The sequence below is a fragment of the Nothobranchius furzeri genome, chromosome 4, assembly GCF_043380555.1.
Source record: "Nothobranchius furzeri strain GRZ-AD chromosome 4, NfurGRZ-RIMD1, whole genome shotgun sequence".
NCBI lineage: Eukaryota > Metazoa > Chordata > Actinopteri > Cyprinodontiformes > Nothobranchiidae > Nothobranchius > Nothobranchius furzeri.
The window spans coordinates 17,343,564-17,361,144 of record NC_091744.1 but is presented as its reverse complement, the minus strand read 5'-3'; the positions used below and the strand labels follow the sequence as shown (position 1 = coordinate 17,361,144).

At 42.7% G+C, this 17,581-nt stretch overlaps 1 protein-coding gene across 31 annotated transcripts in view; it reads left to right on the top strand.

Annotated features, from left to right (window-relative positions):
* The window catches only part of sorbs2a (sorbin and SH3 domain containing 2a), a 67,136-nt gene that overhangs the window by 27,938 nt on the left and 21,617 nt on the right, over nt 1-17,581 (top strand). For 18 of the 31 annotated variants that reach the window (XM_054743742.2, XM_054743743.2, XM_054743761.2 and 15 more), the window contains 8 exons: nt 115-729; nt 6,961-7,087; nt 7,213-7,388; nt 10,636-10,702; nt 11,414-11,464; nt 11,583-11,799; nt 14,878-14,992; nt 16,936-17,007. In XM_054743742.2, coding sequence (XP_054599717.1) covers nt 115-729; nt 6,961-7,087; nt 7,213-7,388; nt 10,636-10,702; nt 11,414-11,464; nt 11,583-11,799; nt 14,878-14,992; nt 16,936-17,007 — 1,440 coding nt within the window. Of the gene's footprint in view, nt 1-114; nt 730-1,349; nt 1,773-6,960; nt 7,088-7,212; nt 7,389-8,778; nt 8,917-10,635; nt 10,703-11,413; nt 11,465-11,582; nt 11,800-14,877; nt 14,993-16,935; nt 17,008-17,581 lie in introns of those variants that run through there. The other 13 variants (XM_015976947.3, XM_015976933.3, XM_070550144.1 and 10 more) reach the window with 8 other exon arrangements.

Here is a 17,581-nt window from a genome sequence, read left to right as displayed (position 1 = left end):
ATAATTTAATCAAAATCATCCATTGTCTTAATGAAAAGCTTTGTGCTGATGATTTTCTTGTTTTTGTTGTTGTTTGAACTTAACATTGGCTGCTGCTTTTGGTTGGCTAACCAGGATGCCAGTCCCTTGCCCCTGCCACCCCCCAGGAGAGAGAGCTTTCACTTGTTGTCCCCTGGCACCAGTCCACCAGACTACAGCATTGATCTAGCTAACGACATGAGTCCCGGAGCCTTAACGTTGACTAAGAATGACAGTGCAGTTCTGAAAGAGTCCTACACCCTTAGCAGCATGTCCTCTTACTCCTACAAACAGACAAGTGCAAATGCAGTCCAACAGCTTGATCCATCCACAGCTCCAAGTGATATTAGAAACTTCGGCACATCTGCCACTGCTAATAAAGAGAAACGTAAAGTTTCTTCCCTTAAACTAACCCCTGTCACTGTCTCGGACCCCCCGGCTCACTTTAACTCTCATTCTATAACTGAGACTACAGATTCCCCTCTCCCACAAAAAGGTCTGGTCCCTTCCCCACCTTCATCACAGAGTACTTCACTTTTTGTTCACTTGGGCAAAGAGAATCCAAAAAATCCTGCTTCGCTGATTTCAAATCTAAAAATGGAAGTCAAGGTCCCAGATCTGAAACAGACCTCAACTCCAGCTTCCCCCGAGGTGGAGATGACGAAAGCTCCTCCAGCAATTCCCCCAAGACCTTCGCCTGCAGAACTGTTGGTACATAACTGATTTTGTAATCAAGAAGCAGCAGTCAGGTTGTACAAGTCAGTGCAGTAGAAGACTTGTGTTTGAGTCTTGGGAACATCAAGAGAGACTAAAGGTTCACAGACTGCATCATATGTCACGCATGAAGAACCATGGATGTAGTTTGCTAAATTTTGGGAATTTGGGTTAAGTGCTCTTTGCAGCCTGATGGTCCAAAACTTGCTTCTGGTAAAATAAACTTCATGCATGCTGGTGCTGCTGGTGTCTGTTACCTTTAGTTTGTTAGCCTTGATGCTTCCTGCTGACCAATAAAACTGTGATTGTATATTTGTGACCATGTACTTGTGTGAAAATAACCAAGTGTTTTATATGATCTGTGTCCCAGTTACTGCAAGGAAAACTTTGCTGAATAGCAATGAGCTTGAACTAACGGAGCCTCTTCCGTTTGCAGCCTTGTTCGTGTTCCTGAAGATGATGTTGCAGCCTTATGTAACCGTTTGATTTCACCAACTGCCAAGCTACCATGTTGTTTTTCTCACGTCCCTTTTGACAATGTGACTAATAAGTGAATTAACTAAGCATACGCCTCCTCTCCTCCTTCTCCTATCAATTTCCTCCTACTCCGACACCAGGGGCCTCCTTCCCCTGACCCCTCAGCACGGCACTCCCCCTATCGCTGCCAGAGCTCCGATTCACTCGACTACCTGTCAAGCCTAATGCCCAAGGCCCTGTCGCCCACCCCGTATGTTCCCAGTGGAGCTAGCAAAGCTGGCACAAATGGCGCTCCGAGCCTTGCCGCCCACAGCAGCGTGAGCGTCAGTGGCTGTGTGTCACCTGCAGCTTCTCCTGTGACAGTGTCAGCGCTCAGCCACTACTCGTCGTCCACGGCGGGTCTGCTGGATGAGCTGCAGATCTGTAGCCTGGACTCACCCAGCACCTCACCCACGCCATCGCCCACTCTCAGCCTTGCCTCTGCCTACACATCCAGTGCCGGGCTCGATGATGTGCTAACAACCTCTGTGGGCTCCACTCCTGCAGCAGCCACTGTCACTAATGTAATTATCTGAACAAGGCACCTGTTTAACACACATAAAATTCCTTTTACAACTGGTTCCCACTCTCCCCCCTACCAGTTTCAAAGACTAGACCAAACATTCAACGTTTGATTGCTGCCATGTTTAACTTAAACTAACCAGTATCTGCTCTGTCTGTCACATACCAATATTTAATCACTTTGTTTATGTATTGTTCTGTTGTGTGTTCGTTAGAGCTCTGTGTCAATATCAGCTGTGCCTTTCTTCATTGCCTTGCATTTTATTTTATTTTATGTTTAATTAGACAATATCACAAAAGAAAACAAGTCATGGCAGAAAGCTAACCCGGGATTCACACTGAAACCATCAGCGGCGCGGAATGTCAACTGCTTCAAAGAGAATACATTATGTTTATGTTTATTTATTTAGCAGATGCTTTTATCCAAAGCGACTTACAGTTTATAACCTGTAGGGCATGTTGTGATCTGTGGGGGAAACCGGAGTACCCGGAGGAAACCCACGCATGCATGGGGAGAACACGCAACTCCACGCAGAGAGGCCGTAGCCGAGTTTCGAACCTGTGACCTTCGTGTTGCGAGGCAACAGTGCTAACCACTGCGCCACCATGCAGTCTATGGAGTATTTCAAACCAGGCGTGGCACTTTTCAGACAGTTTGCTGCGAGCCACTTCTGGGACACGTCAATATCCGCAGTTAACATTGGGCTAGACAGGAAATCACTCATGGTTTCAGTGTAAAATCCTCGTTAATTTTCCAAATTAAAGGTACTGCAGCGATGCAATTTCATATATGTTGCTAACGTGTGACCCAACGTCTTATTTGCACCCAGTATCGTTTCAGAAATGCGGTGGTATGCTTTTCATGGCTTTAATCTTGGCAGTGGAGAGGAACAACATCATATATGACATCAAACAGTGATATCAATGTGATTTCCTTCTCTTTGCTTAAATGGCAGATTGAATAAACAAAACGTGACCTTTGAAGTCTCAAGGGATCTTGCAATCTTGCGAGTCAAACCAGGAGGAGGGCGAAAATCTCGAGGGATTTTGTGATCTCCCAAGTGTAGCGAAGAACATACTGAGGAAGCTGTGCTGTGGCCAATACACTCCCAGTGTGAAAATTACCGCTTTGAAGGTCGCGAGTAAACCTTTCCGCTGCCATTTCGCGCCAGTGTGAAACCGGGGTAAGACGTACCCTGGCCTTCCACCAGATGTGTAATTACTGCATAACGTCTGCCAAGCATAATATGTAGCAAATTGCCGTCATTGACCATTGTCAATGGGTGTGTTTCCACTAGACACAGAGCAACATCCAGAAGTATAGTTTCATGTTGCTCCACAAAATTTAGGCTTTAGTTTACGCACTGTGCTTCCAGGTCAGATCGAGCCTGACAGGAAGTCAAACGGGAGGTTTGAAAAGCATCTGGAAACTTTTAAAATGAAGACACATGCAGATTCCTTATGGCTTAAGTAATTCAAATTAAATGTGAAACTTAAAATATCTTTCTGGAGTTTTCCCCTTTCAGAAATGATTTATGATTTGTCAGAAATCCGTAAAAGTGAGTATCTTATCATGTACTGTGATGTAATGTAAGCAATACATCTTTTATTTATTTATTTTTTGCTAAGCACCCCCCCGCCCCACAGACCTCCGTGCAATAGGAAACTGAGCACCAACCAGAACTAACCAATAGATGGTTTAGATGCATCAAATTTAAGGAATACCTCGGCTGATGCTTAGTTGATTAACTTTTCACGGACAAGTCTCTAAAATATAAATATATGAGGACACAACATGACATGAGAATAATACTTGTAAAACAACGTGTTTTAGCTCTGTTTGTCGACTACAGAAGCACATTTACAGAAACATGAAGTTGCCATCTTAAAAAAACGTAAGGACTGTTATATGCTTGTCAGCCACTAGATTGTGCCATCGGATAAGAGAAATACTCCGGAAAGAAGCTTTAAGTGGTCGAAGTAAAAAGAATAGATAAAGATAACATATTTTAGGAAACATGCTGCCATCTTTCTCCTTGCTTGACACAATCGATGTTAATCGATGCAGTCTGCTAGGTGTACTTAAAAGAGACTAGGACGTTTTAGCTCGCTTTTAGCTCCCCTTTGTATTCGTTTAGTAGAACCGGAAGTAAAACTTATCTTCTTGCTGTGCGTTTGTCTTTTGAACACCTTAATCTGAAAGATGAAATGTCTCCACAGCCTTCATTAGTGTCTACAGGGGTGATTCATAACTAAATCAAACAAATCAGCTGCCTTCTTGATCTAAAACATGCAGGGAATGTGCTGGAAGCAGACTGTGGCGCCAGGTATGTCTACTCAATTTTTTCCAACGGCCAGCAGACCGGGCTGGCTGGCACTCTGAAGTTGCAAAGGTGGTATTCCGGCCACAGAGGGTGGTGGGGGTCTGAGTGACATGTCATTTTAGCACATAAGGACTCAAGAAAATGATTTAAAATATGAAAATATTGCAGTCTCTCTTTATCTGATAAACTTTTAACTAATTGGAATAATGAACTGAACTTAATGCACTGATAGGTAGGTTCAGTTGGATTGTTTACTTTGCAAAATGCTTTGAGATGACTTGCTGTGAATTGGCGCTATGTAAATAAGTTGAATTGTTATTGTGTGATCTTGCAATTCACCAATGCTTTTGTGATAAAATGATTCTATTATGTTGTGCGCCGCGTACACATCCGGTGGAAAACCTGCGTCCTGCAGATCAGTGGTTCCGAAGCCCAAGATCTATTTAAATACGCCAATGAGTCCATTTTTATAACATCTCAGAGATATAATCACCGTCACAGTGACAACAAAGTGAAGCTGCCTGGCTCAGCTGGTTTGCTAACTATAGCCAGCGTCTCACCCAGCAATCACTGGCATGATCATCTTTGCATGACTGCTTACATTAGCTTGTTTGTTTACAGCTTTCCATTTGCTGTGTCTTTACATTGAAGAGCTATTAGCTAACTAGAAAACTGACTAGCTTCTGCGGCCGTTGCTTGATTTAGACTTTGTGTGTACACACGTTTTTTTGTTTTTCCTACAGTGAAGTAACCAAAAGTACACAGAGTGTCAGGCTGGGTTTTGATTTAGCTTTTCTTCAGGAAGTCAGAGGAAATTTATATGCCCAGTCGTCAAATTGACACGATTTATTATTGTCCCCATAATGGCTTGGGGCATAAACCTCTACTGAGTTTCCAAGAAGCCGTCCTGAACTTGTAAACACGTCAGATGAATATGATACGATGATTAAGTCTGCAATTACTTCAGCTGGCAGGTTGCCTAAAAAAAAAATTGTTTCCTGGGAGATGCGCTTGGTTTGTCTTTGAAGACTCGAGTCCGACACTTGTGAAAATGTTTGTGAGTAATACCCCAACTATTGAATCAGTGAGAACAGAGATTTCCTTTACAGATTGTTTGAATATGAAAACATGGTAAAAAGGAGCTCAAGTTTAAAAACACTCAAAGGATTTTGTAAGAAAATCTTTTTTCATGAAACACCTTTGTATTGTTAGCCAAACAGTGTTTCATTTATTTGTTTTAATACACCTTGTAAACATTCTAGTACAATACTTACAAACCAGTCAGGCTTTTGCATGTTACATTACCATTGGTTGTAATAAGACTGCATCCGTCTGACATTTACAAAGCAGTTAGGTCTGAATCTATTGTTCCAGGTCACAGTTGTGTTGTATCGTCAAGCTTTGTTACCTACAGTATCCATCAGTGTAATACAGCGAAAAACAATCCTGAGTGCACACACACACACACACACACACACCTATAAAAATACTAAATTAATTTTCTTTCAACTACCAAGTCATTAGTTGGTTATAGGTCTAGCTTCTTCATTGGATTTTTGTGCTCAGACTATATTGGTTTTTAAAAAATGCATGACTATATGTTTCATGTAATCACTTTTGTCTTTTAAAATAGTCACCTGTCATATTTCTCCATACATTTTTGGTATTGACATTCAAGCCTTAAAAGAGCATTTGTATTTGTTGGAGTAAATAATGTCTTCCTCTTTTTTATTGAACGATAGAAAACATTAAACATTTTCCGTTTTGGTTTTACCAAAATCTGCTGTCTTGTGTTTGTCAACTAATCTTTAATAAGATGTTTGTGAATGTGACTGAACTGTAAACATTTCTTCCCTTTTCAATGTAGAAGGATTAAATCTGCAATGGCAAATTAGCAAAACAAGCTAGCTTGTAAACAAAAACACGGTCACTGAACTCTCATCCCTCTTGGTAGCGATCATCCCTAGGCCACGCCCCCCTGATATTGGAACGTGCATTGCCACAGTAGACGAGAGAGCGCTAAACACCAGTCTTAGTGTTCTAGCTCCAAAGGTCTTTTGTTGTCTGAATTCAAATGGTGTTTTTCTTTTTGGGACTCTGGTAGTTTGTCCTTAAGTGGTAGCAGCTGGCTGTTTCTCCTTCTCTGATGCTACTGAGCGGAGAACCTCTCACACCAGTGGTGTTGTGTAATCAGTGGTGGATCCTGGTAAATTTGGAAGTGCGGTGGTTCAGTGAGACAGACAACAGGATGGTCCAGTTGTTTGTTTCCGACTGAGCCGTGTTATTGGCTGAAGTTTTTTGACAAAACTGAGAGAACCACTTCATTTTTTAACCTCTGCAGTACATTTATAGCTATACTACGTTAGAACGTTTTTAACCCTCTCAGGCTCAAAATAAGGATGAACAACTAAGTCCTTCAGGGGTACTTCTGAGTTAAAAAATGCTCATGAAATATGTATGTGGAGGAACCTGGTAGGTAGGTTTTAACATTGCAAATCTGCAACGCCTGCCTCTAGAGGGTTAAGAGGCATGAAAAAATGTTTTAAGCTAGCTTGTTTTGCAGATTTGTCATTGTAGGTTTAACATAGTGTCCCAATACTTCACTAATAATTTTCTAATCCAAACAAATCAATTTAGATTTGATTAATTTTGTGGTTACATGTTCACTCGCTCATGTCAAACCTGTTTCTCTACTTTTATTAATGCTTTTAATAACATGGTTTTGAAGCTGCCCGTGGTTACTAATTCTTAATCAAGTATTATTCATATTTCCTAAAACTTATCCTGCTGATTAAAAGTTTTAGATATATCTGAAACTTTTGTGACGTCTCACTGCCCCTTTTTTTGGCTTGTGGGTTGCTCCTAGGGTCAGGTCATCTCTCATGCTATGAATGGAAGTGCTGGTAATCCACAGCGGCCCTTGTCTCCCCCATCATATCCGTCTCCCCCGGCCTTGCTTCACACTGGGCTACTGAGGCAGAGCAGAAGCTCCGGTGAGTTGCTGCTCTCTTGTAACTTCCTTTAAGCCGAGGAAACCCAGGTTTTCACCACCAGCCATCCATTCATTCAAATGAATATTTCCTTGAACAGTGTGTCCTTTTGATTTTTGTGTGGCTAGAGGGCAGTGAGTCCTTCACCAGAGAGTCGGTCATTTCAGGCCACACCAACATCAGGAGCACTGTGCCCATCGCTCGCTTCTCAGAAGAAGAAAAGAAGGTGTCTGTCATTAAAGCGCCACATTATGAAGGCATCGGTCCTGTGGATGAATCTGGAATTCCTATTGCCATTCGCACGGTGAGAGTGGCACATGAGAGTATTTTGCCCCTTTTTAGACCGTCTTAATATGTGATCATGTTCATGAGAGGGGATTACTTTCAGCTGTCAGCGACTGTTGGCCCCATAATAATAATAATAATAGCCTTTATTGTCATTGTGCAGGATACAACGAAATTGGAGTGCCACTCCCTTGGTGCGCAATACAATAATACCTCTAAATATAAAGGTCCCCTATAACAAAACAATAGTAAGTAACAAAACACTAGTAAGTGACAAAATAATAGAAAGTAATATATGCCAACTAGCACACTATATACAGAACAGCAGCTACCATATCATGTAAAAAAATGGCATTAGAATAGCAGCATAATAGTTGACGGTGACCTTGACAGTCGCTAAGCAGTTTTAATTGTTTTTATGCTTATTTACAATAGAGATCGCCCTGGGAAAGAAGCTATCCCTGAATCTGTTTGACCTTGTTTTTTGTGACCTGTACCGTCGACCTGATGGTAATAGTTGAAAGACGTGATTGCTGGGGTGAGATTGGTCCTTGATGATATTGCTCGCTCTGCTGAGGTACCGAGAGTTTGCAATGACCTCCAGGCTGGACAGAGAGCAGCCAGTGATCTTCTGGGCTGTGTTGATGACCCTCTGCAGTACTTTCCTGTCTGCAGCTGAGCACCCTGCGTACCATGCTGTTATGCAGTACGTTATGATGCTTTCTATGGTGGCTCTGTAGAAAGTAACCAGCAGCCTCTCCTCCAGGTTGTTCCTCCTGAGCACTCTCAGAAAGTGGAGACGCTGCTGGGCCTTTTTTACCACTGCCGTGGTATTTGCTGTCCAGGAGAGATCCTCAGAGATCTGCACGCCCAGAAACCTCATGGAGTGCACCCTCTCCACACAGTTCCCATGAATGTACAGTGGGGCTGGGTCTGCTCTGCCCTTCCTGAAGTCGAAGATAATTTCTTTAGTTTTTGTGGTGTTCAGTTGGAGGTTATTTACTGAAAACCACTCCGTCAGTCTGTTGACCTCATCTCTGTAGTCCGTCTCGTCCTCCTTCGAGATGAGTCCGACCACGGTGGTATCATCCGCAAACTTTATAATGGTGTTCGAGAGATGGAAAGAGGAGCAGTCGGATGTGTAGATTGTAAACAGGAGTGGACTTAAAACACATCCTTGTGGAGCCCCGGTGCTGAGTGTGATGGTGCTGGATTGGTGTGGCCCGAGTCTGACAGACTGTGATCTATTTGTCAGAAAGTCCTTAATCCAGAGGCAGATGGGGGTGGAGAGTCCCAGGTGAGACATTTTCTGGACCAAGACCTCAGGGATTATGTGATTGAATGCTGAGCTGAAGTCCAGGAAGAGCATTCTCACATAGCTTCCTCTGTGCTCCAGGTGACTCAGTGCAGTGTGGAGCGCTATGGTGATAGCATCCTCGGTGGATCTATTTGTCCTGTAGGCAAATTGATGGGGGTCCAAAGTGGGAGGCAGACTGGCCCTGATGTACTGACAGACCAGCCTCTCCAGGCACTTCATCACTACAGGCGTAAGTGCAACAGGCCTGTAGTCATTTGGGCTGACCACTGCTGACTTTTTTGCAACGGGGATGATGGTGGAGGTTTTGAGACAGGGCGGGACGGTGTTTAGTGACAAGGAAAGGTTGAAGATTTTAGTGAAGACTCCGGTCAGTTCATTAGCACATGCCCTGAGCACCATTCCATGTATTCCATCAGGACCTGCCGCCTTACTGGGATTCACTGACCTTAGAACACACCTCACTTGATGCTCCACAAGTGTTAGTGTGCCGGTGCTGGGGGCCGGAGTAGATGGAGTTACATCTGAGGGCCTGGACGTCTCAAAACGGGCGAAGAAATGATTTAGATCCTCAGCACACGAGGCATCAGTACTAGATGTCGCCAGGTTATTGCTTCTGTGCTTGGTAATGTGATTGATCCCCTGCCACATCCTCCTGGGGTCATTGTCTGCAAAGTGATCTTCAATCCTTCTCCTATAGGCAGCCTTAGCTTTCCTGATGCCTCTACTCAGGTCTGCCCTTGCCGCCCAATACGCAGCCTTGTCCCCTGACTTGAAGGCAGTGTTGCGACTTTTCAGGAGGGCTTGCACTTCGCTCTTCATCCAGGGTTTCTGATTTGGGAACACCCTTACCCTTTTGTTGACGGTGACATTATCAACACAGTTCCTGATGTACGAGAGTACAGTGTCTGTGTACTCCTGGAGGTCGTGGCTGGAAAATACATCCCATACAGTAGATGAGAAGCAGTCCTGCTTCTCATCTACTGGTCACGCATGTCTCATAGTAAAAACTCTCTCTCACTATCTCAGTATATCTCTTCCTTTCCTCTGTGTGTGACTTAGAAAGACAAGCTTGGCCTTTTACTCCTCACTTGTCAAAGTTTCAGTGTCTTATCACTTTTAGGGCATTCCATGTATTAAGTTGTCTTCGTCTTGAGAAGAGGCATTTAAAGGACGGCATGCTGATCAACAGAAGTGAAAAAGGAGAAACTTAAAGAAAAAAAAAGTTGAGCATTATAAGCAAAAATTAGAGTGAAAACAATAAAGAGAGGGAAGAACAGATGCTCCTTGTTGTGAGCAGACTGGCATTTTTGTGGCCACTCAGTTCGGTAACCGTGGAGAATGAAGCCATAATTGGCCCGGCTTGCCCGTCCCAGCGTTACACACACATTCACACAATCTCTCACTGCCTGCTCTGACCAGTATCTATGGCTGGTGTTCAGTGCTGCTGAATAAAGAGAAGATTAAGTCTTGCTGCCATTTGATAGCTCCTTTTTGAAGTGGCCATTAGATCTGTACCATATACACAAGGTCGAGCATTTCTCCTGGAGGTTCCTGGCGTAGCGATGTGAGCCCCATCCTTTGGTTTGGGCGCAGCATTGCTACTAAGACTTTAGTCTGTTGAACTGAATCAAACTTGACACTGATCTGTGAAAGCATCACCACAGCCGGGCTCTCAGGCTTAAACTGTCTGTCACAGTTGTAATAAACGCACTGAGAGGTTGTCCCTTTCTTTGAACAGCATTAAAAAACAAGTCAATGGAAAATATTGTCTCTAAAATATCCTTAAACATTATTTTTTCATGTCTAAATTTCATGGAAGTTTATGTGTAAAATATAACTGTGTAAACTCAACTCAGCAATGTTCTGTAAAGGAGTTTTCAGCTCAAACTGTGCAGCTCATTTAGTGTTACATGGTGCATAAAACTTCTTTTTATGTCTCTTTCCACAGACGGTGGACCGGCCGAAGGATTGGTACAAAACGATGTTCAAACAGATTCACAAAGTTCACAAAGCAGGTACAGCAGCACTGAAGCTCTCTGCAAAGTCAAATGTTTCCATGTTTGAATTCTAATTGGTCACGTATGCATGCAATGTGTGAGCATGCGTGTGTGTGTCGCTGAGCATTCACGCATGTCGGTACTTGTTAAACCAAAAGCTCCAAACGAACTCAGAGCCAGAACTCATTAGATGTGATCAACAGAGTCTTGAGCAGTAATAGATGTAGAGTTGTCCTGGGAAATCTGCTCAGCTATGTGGGCCTCGATGGAACCACAGTCAGTACAAGGCTTGATTGTTCGGAACAACTCAGGCTTCTTTTATGACAGTAAATTCATTAAGACAACTAGATCGTGGTTGCTGCCATCTGAAGGCTGCAGTGGGTTTGCAAGACTTGCCACGGTTGTTTTTGCTGGAAAAGCCTCAGTACCGCCCAGAATCTATGGTGGGTTTTTTTTTTTCATTCTAGAACTTAAAAGAAATTCAAAAATCATGTATTTTGGTCTTTCTCTGTTCATAATCTCACATAGTTTAGCTTCAATCACTTCTATTCACTGTAAAAACTAACTTCTGTGCATGGGTTATCTTTTCGGGGGTTTCTATTGCAGACAGGACTAAAGTTCACTCGGCAATGGTATTTTACTAAAGCTGTCTTGAGCGTTTGTAGTTTTTGTGCTGAACAGCATTCCTGTGCATGTTTCCCAATCAGTCTGTTTACCCTTCCTCTACAGATGATGACTATTCTGACACATATAGTGCAACATATGCTTTCATAAACAGTGGTGAGACTTTCTCTTGATGTAACATTACTTTATTTCTTTCCAACCCATATGCCCCCTCCTTTGTGGCTCACTGCTTTCATTACTTCCCCCTCTGCTGTCTTCTTCATTTTGTCCTCAGCAGACGACCACAGCCTGTCATCCAGCATTACCGTGGCCCACCCGCCCCCTCGGACACACACGTACAGGCCTCTATCCAAAAGCCCCTCGGACAACGGAGGGCAGCTGGGAACTCGCGAGCCTTCGCCATCCCCAGTGCCCCCACCACCTCCTCCCATGGCTTCCCTCCTCCAGCTCAGAGCCAGAGACAGTGATCGTGAAAAAGATTCACCAGACACGTAAGAGAAAATTCCTCAAACCTAGCACCGCAGTGTTATTGACATGCTGGTTTTGAGTCAATGCAGGCCGTTTAAAATACTTGAGCTCACCACATCAGACGTTGACAAACAGAATCAGATGGTGAAAGGACTGTTGAGACTTTATTTGTGCGATGTGCCTGTGACCATTTTCTATGGGATGCAGCTATTTTCAAGCTGCATTATTGATTTTTGATGATTAGGTCCACTTCTAATAAAGACTCGTGAAAAGAGTTTAGCTGTACATCTAGGGATGGGCAATAATTGGATTTTACTGATTCATTTTTAATTTGTCATTTATGAAGATTTAATATTTAGAAAGCTTGGGTATTTTTTACACTCTTGGACTCTTGACAAAAGCAGTCTGCATGAATGTTTTTCCCACAAAAACTTCACCTTAACATTAAGAAAGAAGTGAAATGATCATCAGCTGCCCTGTTTTGACTAATGCTGACCTTAGAACAGCGTCTGTGTTCATTCGAATTACTAAAACCCTCAGGCCGTTAGCTCCACGGCTATCTTCCTCAGCAGTCTCTGAAATATTCACCACACCGGAGAAGCCTCCGGTTCAATACGTTATAAAGCATTAATGTAGCTTTTGAAAGTTTGATCACTAAATCATGCTGGTGTTTAATAGTTTAGTTTAATACTAACATAAAACTAGCATTAGCACCCTAGCACTACCATCAACTTAGCTAAATAAAATGTTAGCAATCGGAAATAACGAAAAATCACACGTAACTATGTCTCATATGTAATGTACAAAAGCTATGATCACTGGATGATAGTTGTAAATGAAATTGGTACGTTGGTTAGCACAGCTACAGTCCAAGCAGTAGGTTGATCCGGGTTTGGTTCCATGGGCCTCACGTATCAAACGTTTGTAGAATAATTCCTAAATTCCTTCCTGTGAACGAAATTTAGATTGTTGGTACAAATGGTCAAAACCTGATTTATGAAACATGCGGTGGCCAATCGTACGCGTGTTCCTCCACACTCGTCTGATGATAAATCAAGCCTGTGTGTAACCAGGTGCTCGTGTTTGTTCACTGCCATTTACATACAAAATCACCTTCAATTAACCATATAACGTTTCTTATATAAATCGTTTCTTTCCTTCAGCCATGACCAGCACACACACACACACACACACACACACACACACACACACACACACACACACACACACACACACACACAGGTTACACATACACACACACACACAGGTTACACATACATGCCGGTAGGCTACAGCTTGGTTTATGCTTGATGCATTCACTTTCCGCTTGGTGATGCGGCTCACGGATGGAACGTGCTTCACAACTCGCAGCGTTTATGGTTTGTGCGGCTTGTCTCTGCGGTGAGCCAATATTCTCCCAAACTGTAGGGGGCAGCATGGAGCTCTACAGCACGCATCCAACACTACACCATAGTAGAAGTAGAAATTACTGTTTACAACATGGCATTCCAGCATTTTTAACAGCGTCCTCGTCTTTTCCGACAGTGCGAGCTATTTCTCTCCAAGAATTATTAACAACATGTTGATCACGGTGATCTCTGAGAGCTGAATCATAAATGTCTGTATTTACGAACCTCTGCCATACTAGTTCTTGCCGGTCCGCCATGTTTTTCCGCGTCCGACCGTCCGCGTGGTTAGAAATTTTCCTAGGTGCACGGTGCGGAAATTTTGGGCCGTGCGGAGACGCGGTGGAGGGGCGTGGTTGTTAACATGACGCAACTTTTCCGCGCGGAGCCGTGCGGACCTCGCGGACGTGTCAAGCATAAACCAACTTTAATGCAGGTGCACTGACACACAACATTACTTCTCGTGCTACACTTCTATGGGATGACTGTTTTGATGGTTTTAGTACACAAAACAGCTAATGAAATGTTTACCTTTCATCTGGACGTTTACATCCGCTCACACCACGACAATTTGGCCAAATATGTCCGGTTTTCAGAACTGTGTTGGCAACAAATTGTCGTTATTCGTCCACTCTTGAGTCTTTCAAAAAGATCAAACCATTTATAGGGCTGATGTTGTCTAGAAACCGGTCCCTGTCTTCCCTATTTAACATATTTTCCACATCCTTTTGGGGATTTTAACATGTTGTGTAACACTTCCTTTCTCCCAAATCTTCTTCTCTGTGACACACTGTTTGTTTCCACGGTTTGTTTCCACTCGTAAGGCCATCAATATGTCTGCGCACAGCCCAGAATCACACGTGTGATCCCAAGCCTTATTCAGGTCTCTCAAAAGGGATGATTAAAATAAGAGCAAGTTCTTGAAAATATTTTGTTATTCAGTTTCTTTTTAAGAAAGGAAAGGGGAAAAACAAACAAATAAAATCAGAAACCAGATTTCTAATGAATAGTATCTTTTTTCAGCCAAATTGCCCAGCCCTAAGTACAACAACCAGGGCCATCTAACACGTTAAACATCAACGTTATTTTACGAAAAATCATGAATTTAAAGTTGTTACCTGTGTAAAGGCTAGCTGACATTGCTGAAAGTTCTGCAGTAAGCTGACTCATCACAATGTTGGAGTCTTTTGAAAAATCTCTGACACGGCACTAAAAAGCCTCTGTTTGGTCAGAAAAGCTGGTATTCCTCTGGGCTGCAACTGTCAGTGCATGTCGACACTTGGAATAAATTGAGACATTTGTGAGTGCCATGCAGATTCCTTTTCTCACTTTAGTTACAAAGAGTCTCACATTTCTTGCACCTTCTGACACATGGAAACTGAGCTGAGAACAGCTCCACACAACAACTTTGGATGCCTAAAGAGAAAGTTTTTCATGCAAATGTTTCAATACAATTTTAAATTTCAGTCACACAAGAGCGAAGCCCTTCAACTCTGGTGCTAACCCTCACTTGGGTTTGAAGATATTTTGAAAATCAAATTGCAAATGACTAATTTGTCACCATCAGCCACATCCCAGATAGATAGTTGCTGAAGTGTGAACAACAGCATAACACCAACTTCCTTGTATTTATATTACATTATTACATATTACATCTTCTGAGGTTTTGTTTTTGTGTAATTTTCTTTGTACCAGAAATGAATGGGGTCCTCCAGACAGGAAAGTGGACACGCGGAAGTATCGCGCAGAACCCAAAAGTATTTTTGAGTACGAGCCTGGCAAGTCCTCCATTTTGGAGCATGAAAGACCAGTAAGTCGTTCACTTTTTTACACTTTCCTCTTAAATAAATAAAAAATTAGTCCTATTGCTGGCTTCACGGAGACTTATTAATAATCTAATGTATCAGTGTGACCTGTTTTCCTTTTGTTGCTGTTCTGGTGTAAAAATAATACTTTTAATGAGGTGGCAGACATTTTTATGAGTCCAACACAGCTGAGATCAGATTTCTGACTGGATAGGCAGAGCACCACCATTATCCGGTCACAGGCAGACATGTTTGTATTTGATCATATGTGATGTAGGTTATGCCCTGGGCTTTAGGCATAAAAATACAACGTAGGTGTGAACAGCAAATGTTTCTATTACTGTATCCCCTAGTAACAGCACTTGCTGTTAACTCCTGAGTGTCGTCAATAAATAACAAAGTAGACAGCAGAGATGATTATTGTCGATAGAGACGAGGGAATAAGTAATGAGCTATCCAAGAAATGAACATTTAAATAAGAAATATGTTCCAGATGAGGAGCCTTCTGACATCCGTGAAAAGGATTATTTTTTCTTAGAGTTTGACAATTATTTGACATCTGTAGAGCGACCTCCTGAAGCAATAATGCATGAGTCAGTTCCTGATAGAAGCAATAAATGGAGAAAGCAGTTGACGGTGCCCACGCTGGCTTTTTCTGATGTCTGTTCACTGCCTCTTTTCTCCATTATCAAGGCAAAAAGCGCCACTCAACAATGTCCTCTTGAGCAACGAAGAATATCTCTGGGAAATTATAAAATCTAAGAATAAAAAAGGAGTGGGTGGTGGGGGAGGGGTCTAGCTTTTGTTCAGAAGATCTTTGTTGTCGTTAGTTGTTTGTGTGCACCTGTATTATGTTTGTGTTACAACCAGTCTCTACCCCAGGCTTTCTCTTTTTCACTGGGTGACTCATCCTTCTGAAATATCGATTCTTTTTTTAGAAAAATAAATATAAATGTAAATACAACAAAACCTCATCTGGCAGTGTTTCGTTTGGCCTAAAGACACATTTTTGCGTGGAGAGAAGGTCAGGAAGAGCAGACTGAGCTGTGATGCTGCCAAGTTTTTCAGACAGTAATATTCAACAGCAGACAATAAAAGATAAACCTCCTTCCTGAGCTTTCCAAACTCATAAATTAGGTGTTTTACTTGTGAGTATTTTTGCATACCCCTGCCTTTCTATTGGATGCGTATGCAGTAATAGACACGTTTTACCTGCTAGCTTCCTTCCCACTGGGAGCGTTTCAGATGCAAAATGGTAGCGAAAGTGTTCCACACCGCTGGTCCCATGAGGTTACAAAATCATGAAAGAATTACAACACCATGTGTGATTGTGGTAGTTCACAGCATGTATCCAAACAGGTCTGCGGCTAATTTTCTCTTGTTTTCCTCAGCTACGGAGGGTTCACAGTAAATGGCGTTTAGCAACTGGAAACTTTTATTTTGAAAGTTTTTGGATATTTTACACTGCTTTCATGTTTGACTTCCTGTATGGCCTGATTTGAACTACAGAGTCTGATGCATTGTATAAGCATAGTGTGTAGAAACGTGACTAAAAGCATAAGCAACAGGCTCCTTACACATCTGGAACACTTCGAAAGCATGAATGGGTGCCGCTGGAAACGCACCCATCCACTAAAGCGGCGGCTAGTGCTGCATACTACCATTTACAGACGTCACACGGACATTACGCGACGACAGCGTGCCTGGTGGAAAGGCCTGGTAATCCTGTTTCAGGTCACGTCAGTAATGGTACTTGCTCTGTTGTGTGTGACACCAGTTCTGCATTAGTAAAGCTCACCTGATCAAATCCTGGTTCATTTCGTTGCCCATCTTTTTTTTGCCCATTTCCTAACCACGAGGTCCATGTCTCTTTTTGTGTGTTACTCCCCCCACACTTCCTTCTCATCTGTCTTTTTTCTATTTCCTTCTCTCTGTCATGCTTTCCCAGACCTATGATGATGTAGATTTAGAGAACGAGCCTTGGTATAAGTTCTTTTCCGAATTGGAGTTTGGGCGGCCGGTAAGTCAGGGCTCAGTGAAACCCCCAACCACGACTTTGTCAGAAGCATACGCTCACTGTCTCTACGCACACTCATGAGTTGTTTCTTTAGTCTTTTATTAGACTGGTTGGGCCAGTTGTTTGAGCATGTGGTAGTTGTTTGGTGCAGTGATCCCTCCATCCACACACACAAACACGCACACTTTTGTGACATGTCACGTCTTTAGTTGTCCGTGGCTTCAAAAAGTGTTTTTCTTTTTGGGACTCTGGTCATTTGTCATGGTAGCAGTCGGCTGTTTCTCCTTGTGTGATATTATTGAGAGGAGAATCTCTCACACCACTGGTGTTCTGCTGCTTATTACGCGAGTACGTAATGAATGGAGGACCCATAGCGCGGCACTTTAGCGAGACCAACAACCGCAATGTTTGTTTCGGTCCAAGCCGTGGAATTGGCAGATGTTTCCAGACAAATGCACAAGAATCACTTTTATTTGTTTTAGGTTTTTTATCTCTACAACATATTTATAGTGATTCTAACATAATTGTTTTCCAAAGTTGCTACTGTAGCTTTTAGAGTTAGAATATACAGCATCTG